At 45.8% G+C, this 12,120-nt stretch overlaps 2 protein-coding genes across 2 annotated transcripts in view; one reads left to right on the top strand and one right to left on the bottom strand.

Moving 5' to 3' along the window:
- Positions 1–162, bottom strand: part of Kmt5a (lysine methyltransferase 5A) — an 18,513-nt gene extending 18,351 nt beyond the window's left edge. Inside the window, exon 1 of the mRNA XM_019204545.2 lies at positions 37–162. The gene's annotated coding sequence lies outside the window, so the exon portion shown is untranslated. The remainder of the gene's footprint in view (positions 1–36) is intronic.
- An 805-nt stretch (positions 163–967) lies between these two features.
- Sbno1 (strawberry notch homolog 1) overlaps positions 968–12,120 on the top strand; it is an 87,553-nt gene continuing 76,400 nt past the window's right edge. The window contains exon 1 of the mRNA XM_033762468.1: positions 968–1,085. Within this exon, the coding sequence (XP_033618359.1) occupies positions 1,083–1,085 (3 nt within the window). The 5' untranslated portion in view covers positions 968–1,082. The remainder of the gene's footprint in view (positions 1,086–12,120) is intronic.

The following is a 12,120-nucleotide window of genomic DNA, read 5'->3' as shown; positions in this document are numbered from 1 at the left end:
CCGGCCCCCCCATGCGCTAGCCAAGCCGGCAGATACCTCTCGCCATGGGCTCTGTCACCGCCTGCGATCTCCCGGGAAACCGAGCTTTCGAAAAAAGTTGCAACAACTGTAGCCAACTGCTCAGCCAAGCTGCAGCTGCTCGCCTTGATTGGCGCCGCCGCCCGCCTCTTCTTAGGCTGTGGGTCGTGATAGGTGAACTCGCAGAGTGAGCCCGCCCTTTGCCCCGCCTCCCAGGCCTGGGCCGGTCCAGCGGCCCCACTTTCTACAAACGCTTTCGGGACAGGTCCCCACGGAGGAGGTGGGAGGGGGTTTAAATTTGACGGACTCCCGGCGTTGATTGGATGATGTGAATGACACCCGAGGTACCATTGGGCAGCCACAAGCTCCTCCCCTCCCGGTGTTGAAGCTCCGCCTTTGGTCCCTTAGTCTCACGGCTGGAGGCCCTGGCTCAAAGTAGACCTGCTATGGGACTTCCTTTATTTATCGGGCTTGACCGGAACCCGACCTTTGACCCCAGGACTTCTTAGGACCCGGGGAACCTAGATGGCCCAGCATCTCTAACACCTCGACCTCTCTCGCAGTCTGGTCCTTTCATTCCAGGATTGAAAGGTTTATTTAAAGCCTTTTCTTTCAATATTGTAGCCCTGTGGACAGAACTTCTGTCAGGTAACTCTGGAAGCGGATAAGCTTCCTAGGAAGTCAAAAATCCTCTCCCTACACACCTACCATTTCACAGATGGGGTGGCAGAGGAGACAGGAGGCTTACTTGCTGCCCAAGGTCACCTGGTGGCTTAACTGCAGGGCCCGATCAGTATCTTTTTTTAAAAATTGAGTTTATTGGTACATTTTAGGTGTACAGTACAGTTATGTTCATTATTGGGATCTTGTACCTTTACATGACAGGTCCCGGATCAGTATCTTGACAGAATCTTCTATTTGTTTATTTTCCTCAGACAGGGTCCTGCCATGAATCCCAGGCTGGCCTGGAACGCATGCATGGAAACCCTCCTGCCTCAGCCTCCCAAGTGCTGAGATTACCCACATATACCACCACGCCTCACTATTAACAGACAGTCTTCTAGATGGTGAGTTTGGACTCCCACACTGTGCTCTACCCAGGTGAACCCTAGTCATCAGGTGACCAGAGAAGCACAGGCATGGTGCGCATTCATTTCTCTAGAATCAGGGCAGGTGTCCAGGCCCTGTTTTTCCCTGAGGGGCCCTCCTAGGGCTATGGGAAGAGGTCACTCAGCATTCCTTCTCTTTGGTTCCTAAGAACTGTTAGGGTTTTGTTCTTGTTATTGTTTTTTGAGACAGGGTCTCACTATGTAGTGGAGACTGACCTGGAACTATGTAGCCCAGGCTGGTCTCAAACTCACAGCAATTCTCCTGCCTCAGCCTCCCAAGTGCTGGGATTACAGGTCTGCGCACCATGCCTGGCTCCAGTTTTTATTTTTGAGACAAGGTCTTGGTAAATTGCTTAAGCTGGATTCACCTTGTGATCCTCCTGCCTCAGCTTTCCAGAGTGCTGAGAGATGGGTGAGGGCCTCCATATATGGCTAAAACATTATTTAGAAGGTAAACAGTGGTAAGTGCTATGAGGAAGCTGAAAATGGGAAATATGGAGCATGAGTCAGAGCGATCTTCTTCAAGGTGGTGGCTAAATAAAGGAGACCCAAGGGAAAGGTACTTCTGAGAGGAAAAGCAAGTACAAATGCTTAGAAGTGGAAATGGGAAGACGCTCAGTGTGACTGGGACTGAGTACATGGGGCACAGTGACAGGCCAGAAAGGTAGGGAGGGCAGGGGCTTTATGCAACGCTGCTGTGTGACACCATCTTTTTTTTTCTTTTCTTTTCTGAGACAGGGTCTTGCTAGGTAGCTCAGGCTGACCTCCAGCTCCCAGCAGTCCCCCTGCAAGTTCTCTCACCGCAGAGTGGCAGAGCAGCGCCCCAGTCTCAGAGGCGGAAGAAGCGCTCCCCACCCCCCACCCGCTGTCTCATGCTCCAGCCTTTGAGGTGGTGGCTGCTTCCTATAATTGTCACTGCTGTTACCTCAACATCCAGTGTTCCCTTTTTGCTTTTTTAGTTCTCCACTACCCATTTAACAAATTTTCTATTTTAAATTCTGTCTTTGTTTGGTTTGGTTTTGAGTTTTTGAGACAGGGTCTTGCTAAATAGTTCAGGCTGGCCTTGGACTCACTGTGTAGCCCAGGTTGGCCCTCAAACACACAGCAATTCTCCTGCCTCAGCTTCCCAAGTGCTGGGATTATAGGCCTGCGCCACGCCACCTATCTCCTTTTCAATTTTTTCTTTAGAGATAACGTCTTACTAAGTTGCTACATTGCCCAGGCTGGAATCCAAACTCTTGATCATCTTGCCTCAGCCTCCTCCAGTGCCAGGGTTATAGACATGTGCTTCCACGCCTGGCTGTGCATTCCAAGTTAGGAGGAAGCTGCTAAATGGTTTTAAGCAAAAGATTGAAAGACTGAGAAATCTGCTTCTTTCTTTTGCTTTTGTGATACTGGGGACTGCACTCAGGGCTCGTACATGCCAGGTAAGCGCTCCATCACTGCACTCTACTCCCAGCCAGACTGGAAAATCAGAACTCCAGCTCATGCAGCTTGACAGAATCACCCTCACATTTTCAGGGTGCCTGCACGGTGGTGCCACCATTTCACAAGTGGCCAAATTGTGTTGGTACAATTACACATTGCTAAAGTGCTTTCTTTAGTTTTGTTTCTTGTTTATGGTGATACTGGGGATTGAACCCAGGATGTTTGCACTGAGCTACATCCCCAGCCCTTTTGTAAATTTTGAGACAGGATCTCATTAAGGCACTAAGTTCCTCGGGCTGGGCTCGAACTTGTGAACCTTCTGCTTCGGGCTCGCAGAGTGCTGGGGGGAAGGTGTAAGCCACCATGCTGGGCTCCTGGTGTTATATTAGTGTTCACATTTGCTCTATACATTCTTCTTATTAACACTTCATGCTACTGTCAGTTCTGGTGAGATTTTTACTTATCTGTCAAATGGCTAGAGCTTCTATTCTCTCCACATACTGTATTTGAAAAAAGATATCACAGGCTGGGAGTGTAGTTCAGTACCAGAGGGCAGCCAGGTGTGGTGATGTGCGCCCATAATCCCAGCAGTCAGGAGGCTGAGGCAGGAGGATTGATGTGAGTTCAAGGCCATCATACCTGCTTATTTTTGTTTTTTGAAAGACAAAAATCACTTTCTGGGAATTTACTTTAAATTTTTTTTTTTTTTTTTTTGTACCAGGGATAGAACTCAGAACCTTGTACTTATAAGGCAAGCAGCAGAACCACTGAGCTAAATCCCCAGCCGAATTGTTTGTTTTTTTGAGACAGTCTCACTGTGGAGCCCAGACTGGCTTTGAACTTGTGATAATCTCCTGCCTCAGCCTCCTGAATGCTGGGATTACAGGTATGCACCACCATACGGGGCTACCTAGCAATTTGGCAAGACTGTCTCAAAATAAAAGAACAAAAAAAAAAAAAAAAAAAGGGCTGGAGATGTAGCTTTTTGTGAGGCCCTATGTTCAATCCCCAGTACCACAAAATACAAAAGACAAAGCAAATCGAAACCCTGCCGTCATGGTATCTACTGTTTTAAAACATCCAGTGGCCTCCACGGCCACAGTCTAAAGTGCCAGGGAGTGCAGGCTGCCAGTCCCAAGAAACTGGACTCCCCACCACGATCTGATCACTGCCAATTGTACTTTATTTCCTCTCTGGACCTTTCTCAGGCTCACCAAGTACAGACACACACGGAGCCAGAAACCAGCCCTGCTCTGGCTCTGTGCTCTCAGGGTGCGTCTGCCCTGTCCTATATCTGGCCCCCATCTGGAACCCTAACTCTGAAGCATCTGTTTGGGTCGGGACCCTGTGTGCCCCAAAGGCTCACTAAGCTGCAGGCCAGGCTGCTGCTGGGCTTTGGGAACTGAGTGGACCACACGCAGGGCGATCAGCCCAGGATGAGAGCATCATTTGTTGGCACTGCTGGGAGGCGATGGAAGGGAGGGGACCATAAAGTCATGGCCTTTGGGACTGTCTGGTCCCCTTGGCTCCTTTTCTTTTTGTCTCTTTCCTCCTCTATCTGCTTCCTGTCTTTCATGAGCTGAGCATCTTTTTTTTGTCTGTTGTTTTTTTGGTACCGGAGATGGAACTCAGGACCTTGTGCTTGCAACGCAGGTTTGGCGCCACTCAGCTAAATCCCCGGCCTCCTGTTTTGTTTTGTTGGGATTGAGTCTCTGTATAGTTCAGGCTGGCCTTGAAGTATGTAGCCAGGTGAGCCTAGAAATCACAGCAATCCTCCTGCCTCAGCCTCCCAAGCACAGGCATTACAGGTGTGCCCACCACACTTAGCTCCCATAGTGATCTTTCTAGAATGCAAATCCAATCATGGTAGCATTCTGTATATAAATAGTTTCTCCTTGAAAGCACAAGGACCCAAATTCAATCCCTGGTACCAAAAACAAATAAACAACAACAACAACAAAACAAATAGTTTCTCATTTCCCTGAACCCTACAGAACAAAATCCAAACTCAAAAGTCCCTTTAAGAATTAAGAGGCATTCTAGGACTGGGGATTTAGCTTAGTGGTTCTGCTGCCTGCCTCGAAGGTCTTGAGTTTGATTCCCAGTACCAAAAAAAAAAAAAAAGAATTAGAGGCATTCTAAATTGGGCATGGTGGCGTACACCTGTAATGCCAGCACTGGGAACGCTAAGGTAGGAGGAGTGCGGTGAATTCAAGGGCAGCCTGGATTCCATAGACTCTGGCTAAAAAGACAAACAAAAAAAGAATTGGAGGCATCTGGAGAATGACCTTTATCTACTTTTTTTAGGGGGGGATGCCCCAGGGCTTCTATGCTGTGCTATATCCCCAGACCTTTTTATTTCTTATTTTTTATTTCTTACTAAGTTGCTAAGTTGCTCAGGTTAGGCTTGAATTTCCTATCCTCCCGCCTCAGCCTCCTGAGGGCTGGTATTGCAGGCTTGTGTCACCACACCTGGCCCTGCTAACTCCTTCTTGCTGTATTTACCAAAGTTCAGGTGGGAGCTAGAAGCCACACCAGTTATTTCATGGGGATAATGTGGAGCCTTGCTCAGTAGGTATAATCTGGCTGGTTAGGGAGCTGAGAGGGTACCCTAAAGGCATCAAAGTTAGTGAGTACAGGAAGCCACTCTCACCAGTGACGTGGAAGGGACACCCAAGGGCTGGTGAAATTTAAATTTAGCAACTTGGCCTTAGGACGTGATGGCGAACTTGTAATGCCAGCGCTCAGAAAGCAGGGGGCTCTCTGTGAGTTCAAGGCCAGTCTGGACTTCGTATTGAGACCCTATGTCAACCTTCCTCCAAAACAAAGAACCCCAAAAAACAACCAGAACAAAGAAACCCAGAACAGGTGTCGTCCGTTGCTGAAACCTGGGCTCCCAGGAGAGGGCTCTGCTCGGCAGGGCTGGTGTCCCCAAGTTTAGGGGCCACCTCAAGGGCTGTGGCTGGTCCTGGTGTTGGGGTGGAGCAGGGGCTCATCCTGGAGTGTAGGCCAAGCCCCCAAGTGGCTGCTGTAGGTGAAGGCACAGGGCCTGGGGGAGGAAGAGCTGCAGGGCACATTGTAGGCCCCCTCCTTACCTCACCCTGCTCTCCTGCTAGCACTCTGTTGCTAGTCTAAATCAGAGATAGCTCACTGAGCAGAGCAGTCTAAGTGCATCCCAGGACAGTGGACAGAAGCTTGGGCTGGAGCTGAAGGGCAGTTTCTGATGCAACTGCCTTCTTACAGTCCGTGTCTCAGGACATTTGCACATGCTTTTGCTATATAGCTTGGCTGGCCTCCAATTCCTGGTGATCCTCCTATTTCAGCCTCCAAAGTGCTGAGATTCCAGGGAAGCACTACCACACCAGGATCTCACTTCTCTTTTCCTAGTTAATGCTTATTTTTCAAATATCAGCTCAGTTATCCCATTTTCAAGGAAGACTTCTTTGATGTCCCTGATGAGGCAAAATCCCTCTATCATAGGCTCTGTTAGCTATTTTGTGGCATTGCCACAGTGGTATTTTATATTTTGTGTGATTTTTTAATTAATGCCCTCTAGATTGTAAGGGCATTAATCTTAAGGACAGAGGTCATTTCATTTTTTGTTTTGTTTTGGGGTTTTTTTTTTGTTTGGTTTATTTTTTTAGACAGGGTCTCAGTATGTAGTTGAGACTGACCTGGAACTCACTATGTAGCCCAGTTTCGTTTCGAACTCACAGCGATCCTCCTGCCTCAGCCTCCCAAGTGCTGGGATTACAGGTGTGCACCACGCCCGACATGTTTTGGGGTTTTTTATGAGACAGGGCCTCCTCAAGTAGTTCAGGGTGGCCTCAAACTCACAGCAATCCTCCTGCCTTAGCCTCCTGAGTGCTGAGATAACAGGTGTGCACCACCACAGCCAGCTTCCCACTGGTTGTTCTTCAACTTGTTTCCCTAACTTCTAACCTGGTGCCGGGCCCAAGTAGAGACACTTGGGAATGTTTATGGAAGTAAGTGAGCAGTGCCATGTGAAGATCAGATATCAGGCCTGGAGAAGGATTTATGAACCTCCTGCTCCCACTTCAGAGAGCAGCCCTGCCTGGATGCTCCCAGGATGAATTCATCCCATCTGTGGCGTCTGGCATCTCGGGTGCTATAGCCTGGTGCACGGTCTTCAGAGATGCCCTATGTACGTGTGAACATAACACACTCGCACACAGAGGTAGACTCACATGTATGCACACACATACTCACAGACGTGCCTTGCTCTTTGAACAACTGCTGCACTGTAGGGAACTGCTATGGTTGAGTCACCCAGACCTTCTTCGAAGACATTTAGGTCGTTTCTGACCTTTTTTGTGGAAACAAAGTCTCAATAGGTAGTTCAGGCTAGCCTGGAACTTGGAGTAAGCTTCCTGCCTCGCGTGCCAGCACACCAGGCTCGTGCTTCCAGTCCTTTGCCTCCATAAATAATGCTGCAATGAGGACCTTGTATGTGCCGCTCGTGTGCCTGTGTGTAGTTGTATGCAGCCCCTGCAATTACACTGTGGTGCAAGGTACAGAGATGATGCTGAGTTAGTAGCAAGGATCTGGTTTGAGTGCTCAGGGCCACCCTAAAGGATGTGTGTGCCTGGGTCTTCCCTCACTTTCCAAATCTACCGCTAGTCTGCCCCAGGGTATAGCTAGTTGGGGACCCCCTGGAAGTAGTAAGGAGGATACCTTTGATCTCCTTGCTGCATGTTCCATGTTTCTTTCTCCTTTATAACATGATAGATTGATGATGGCAGTAGATAAGACAAATGACACCCTTATTTAAGAAGATATTTTAGAGTCGGGTGCGGTGGTGCACACCTGTAATTCCAGCACTAGGGAGGCTGAGGCAGGAGGATCGCTGTTAGTTTGAGACCAGCCTGGGCTACAGAGTGAGTTCTAGGTCAGTCTCCACTACATAGTGAGACCCTGTCTCAAAAAACCCAAAAAATAAATAAGAAAAAAAGATATTTTAGGCCATCTTAGTGGCCCATGCCTGTAATCCCAGCACTCGAGAGGCTGAGGCAGGAGGATCGCCATAAATTTGAGGCCAGCTTGGGCTACATAGTGAGACCCTGTCCCCCCACCAATTTTTTTTAGGCTTTATAGTTTAAAAAAAATTTTAAGTGCTTATGGCCTTTGCACTAAGGTATATCCCAGCTGTTTTTTTGTGACAGAGTCTTGCCAATTAGGTAATTTGCCCAGGCTGGGTTCCAATTCATAATCTCGCTTCAGCCTCCCAATGTGTGCGGGATTATACTTGTGCACCACCATGCCCTGCTTTTTTTTTTTTTTTTTTTTTTTTTTTTTTAGCTACATATGTGAGGGTTAAATGAAAAAGAACCCCTAACTCTCAACCATATACAAAAATCAACTAAAAATTGTTTTTAGATCAAAGACTTGAATGTCTTGAATATCTATGAAACAACTAGAAGAAAACAGGGGAAATGCTTCAGGACATTGCTCTGGGCAAAGATTTTTTTTTTGGCTATGACCCCAAAAGTGCAAGAAACAAAAAGCAAACATTGAAAAATGGAATGACATTAAAATAAAAAAGCTTTTGGGCTGGGGATTTACCTTAGTGGTTCTTCTGCCTGCCTCACAAGCACAGGATCCCGAGTTTGATCCCTGGTACCAAAAATAAATAAATAAATAAAATTTAAAAATAAATAAATAAATAAATAAATAAGTTTTTGCTTAGCCAAGGCAATAACAGAGTGAAGAGACAACCTATAGAATGGGACAATGTATTTGGAAAGCTATGTATCTGATAAAGAATTAATGTCTAGGGTGGGGGATTTAGCTTAGTGGCACCACACCAGCCTCACAAGTACAAAGTCCTGGGTTTGATCCCCAATACTGGGAAAAAAAAAGAATTAATATCTATAATATATGAGGAACACAATAATTAAAAACCAAATAATTCAGTTAAACGTTGTATAAATAAATTGAAATTAATTCTCAAGAAAAGACATAAAAAGGATATATAAGCCAGGTGTGGTGGTGCACGCCTTTAATCCCAGCACTCAGGAGGCTGAGGCAGGAGGTTCACTGCGACTTCAAGACCAGCCTGGGCTAATAGTGAGTTCCAGGTCAGTCTCAACTACATAGTGAGACCCTGTCTCAAACCCCGCCCTACAAAAAAATAAAAAGGATATATAAATGACCAGTAAGTATATGAAAAAATGGTCAACATTACTAATCATTAGGGAAATGTAAATCAAAACCATAGTGGGAGGGCCGGGGATTTGGCTCACTGGTTCCTCCGCCTGCCTGGCAAGCGCAAGGTCCTGAGTTCAATCCCCAGTACTGGAAAAAACAAAACACAAAAACACAAAGAATAAACTTGGTCTGGTTGTACACACCTGTAATCCCAGCACCTGGGAGGCTGAGGGATGAGGATCACCATGCTTTTTTACTTTCAGTTTTTCTTTTTAATTTGTATATACACGTTTGCATCACCACCATAAGTTCGAGACCAGCCAGGGCTACCTAATGAGCTCAGGGCCAGCCTGACCGACACAGGGAGACCCTGTTTCAAAACAAAGCAAACAAAAGAGAACAAAAGACAAAATGCAGCAAAGGATGGTGATAATGTGGGGAAAGGGGGATTCTCATACCCTGTGGGTAGGAAGAAAAATTAGTACAGCCATTATGGAAACCATTGTGGAGGATTTGCAAAGAACTAGAACTTCTGTATCACCCAAAGTCCCATCACTGGGCATATATCCAAAGGAAATAAACTCAGGATGCTGAAGACACATGTGCATTGGCACAGTTTTTGCAGCACTATTCACAGTAGCCAAGATATGGCACAAGCTTTGCCCATGGCAGTGTCATGGCCAGTAAGTTTATCTGGGGCATGACTACTGCTAACTGAAGATATGGCATCAACCTAGGGGCCCACTGAAGGATTAATGAATAAAGAAAATATTGTACATATACATCACTGAATTCTATTTAGTCATGAAAAGGAGAGTGCCTTTTGCAAGAATATGGATGGAACTGGAGAATACAAGAGAAGTAAGTTAGACATCCAAAGATAAATATCCCATATTCTCACTTAATGTAGAAGCTGATTTCAAAGAAATAGATTCTTTCTTTCTGTTTTGGTATGGGGAATGTGGGTGGTGGGGAATTGAACTCAGGACCTTGCCCTTGTAAGGCAGATGTGCTGCTACTGAGCTAAATCCCTGTTTTTTTTTTTTTTTTTTTTTTTTTTTTTTTTTTTTTTTGGACTGTGTAGCTCATGCTGGCCTTCAACTCACTATGTAGTTCAGGCTGGCCTCAAATTTATGACAATCCTCCTACCTCAACCTCCTGAATACTGGGATTGCAGGTGAGCGTCACCACTCCAGACTCAAAACCTTTTTTTTTTTTGCCCTGAAGTGCTGGGGATCTGATCCAAAGCCTTGCACATGCTAGCCAATTACTCTATCACCGAACTAAAGACACAACCTCAGAAATAGAAAATAGAACATTCCGGGCATGATGGTGCATGCCTGTAATTCCAGTACTAGAGAGGCTGAAACAGGAGGATTTGAGGTTAGCCTGGGCTGCATAGTGAGTTCAAGTCCAGCTGAAACTACATAGTGAGACCTTGTCTGAAAAAGAAAAACCCCTAAAGGGGCTGGGGACTTAGCTCAGTGGCACCGCTGGCTTCAGAAGCACAAGGTCCTGAGTTTGATCATCGGTACCCCCCCAGAACAAACCAAAAAATCAAAACCAAAACAAAAACCTCCAAGCCAATTCCCCCCAACCCAAACCCAAACCCAAAATCAAACCCAAAACAACAATATATATATATATATATTTTTTTTTTTGTCCCAGGGATCGAACTTGGGTGCTTATGCTTGTGAGGCAGGCAGCGGAACCACTGAGCTAAATCCCCGACAACAGTATATATATTTTTGTTTTTATTTAGACAGGATCTCACTATGTATCCCAGGCTGGCCTGGAACTCGCAGCAATCTTCCTGTCTCAGGATCCCAAGGGCTGGGATTACAAGTGTGCCTACCATCCTGGCCTACAACTGAATAATTGTTATCAATTAGGGTTTTGGAAGTGTGTGAGGAGGAGGAGATGGACACAGGATGGTAAAAAGGTATTGGGCTACAGCTGGGTAGGAGAAATAACTTGTAATGTTCTGTAGTACAGTAAGGTAATTATGGTTGACAGCAACTAACTGGATATTTCAAAATAGCTAGTAAGAGGATTTTGACTATTCCCAACACACAGAATAGTATTCAAAGTGAGAAACATGAGACAGGAATAGTAGAGCACACCTGCAATCCTAGTGCTCTAGGAGGCTGAGGCAGAAGGATTCATTTTAGCCCAGGCTAGGCAATTTAATAATTTAGGGAGGCTCTGTCTCAAAAAAAAAAAAAAAAAGTGCTGAGGAATATAACTCAGTACAGAAGGGTTCAATCCCTAGTACCATACTTACAATGATTAAAAAAAGCAAAGTGAAGTACATGTTAAATACATAATCTGATCATTATATGTAGTATTCATATGGCCTGTAATCCCAGTTCCTTGGAAGGCTGAGGCAAAATCTCAAATTTGGGTCCAGTATGGGCGAGACCTTGTATCAAAATAAGATGGTTTGGGAGTGGGCTGGGGATTTAGCTCAGTGGTTCTGCTGCCTGCCTCGCAAGCTCAAGGTCCTGAGTTTGATTCCCCAGTACCAAATAAATAAATGTGGGAGTGACACCCCCAAAGTATTACATGTATTGAAATGCCACACTGTGCCCATAAACATGACAGTTACTGTGTTAACTAAAAATATATTAAAAAGCCAAGTGATTAGTTTAAAAATACTATTTGACGTTTATACTGGGTATGTATGCACACAAGTGTAATACATATATGTATACAAACGCTAGGTTGGAAGATCCTTAATTATTCTCACTGTGCTCCTTCCCCCTTCCATACTTTTTCTTGGAGTTCACACAGTTTAACTTTAACTGTTCTGGGCTTGCTTTTAGCACGCGGCGAGCGGGCCTGTCAGCCAGCAGGGGGCAAGAACCACCCTGGCGTGCTTATTACCTAAGCAACGGAATCAAACAGCAGGATCAGAGTGACTTTACAAAACGGCTTCCGAGAAGTTAACGGGTGTAGTCTGTTAGGCCACCTAAGAACATTTCAAAGACGAAAAGAAGTGAGAAATGGTAGAGCAGCTCTCTCTTGGAGCAGTAGTAAATCGAGAGCAATAGTTGGCTCAGGTGGCCGCTGTGTCCGGGGTACAGCTGTGCGCTGGTGCTCCTCACCGAGATAATGGCGCGGACCAGCCGGGGCTGGGAGTTTTGAACGAGACTAGAAAGCAATGAATATATGAACATTTTTTCTTAGATGCTTAGGTAATGAGGGTTTTTAAAATTTTTAATTTCAATTAATTAATTAATTTTTTGGTAGTGAGGTTTTCAAAGTAACATAAATGCCACTAGGTAACTTCCTGGGCCGTAGCTACCCAAGGACAGGATTCCGAAAATAGCTTCGGGCCCCTCCCAGCCCGACTTTGAAAGCAGAGTGGGACGCATGCGCAACCCCCCCCCGACCT

This window comes from Fukomys damarensis, unplaced genomic scaffold (genome assembly GCF_012274545.1).
Source record: "Fukomys damarensis isolate Sample0158 unplaced genomic scaffold, DMR_v1.0_HiC HiC_scaffold_12, whole genome shotgun sequence".
Lineage (NCBI taxonomy): Eukaryota > Metazoa > Chordata > Mammalia > Rodentia > Bathyergidae > Fukomys > Fukomys damarensis.
The sequence above is the reverse complement of the archived record's forward strand: the minus strand, read 5'-3'. Positions and strand labels throughout refer to the sequence as shown.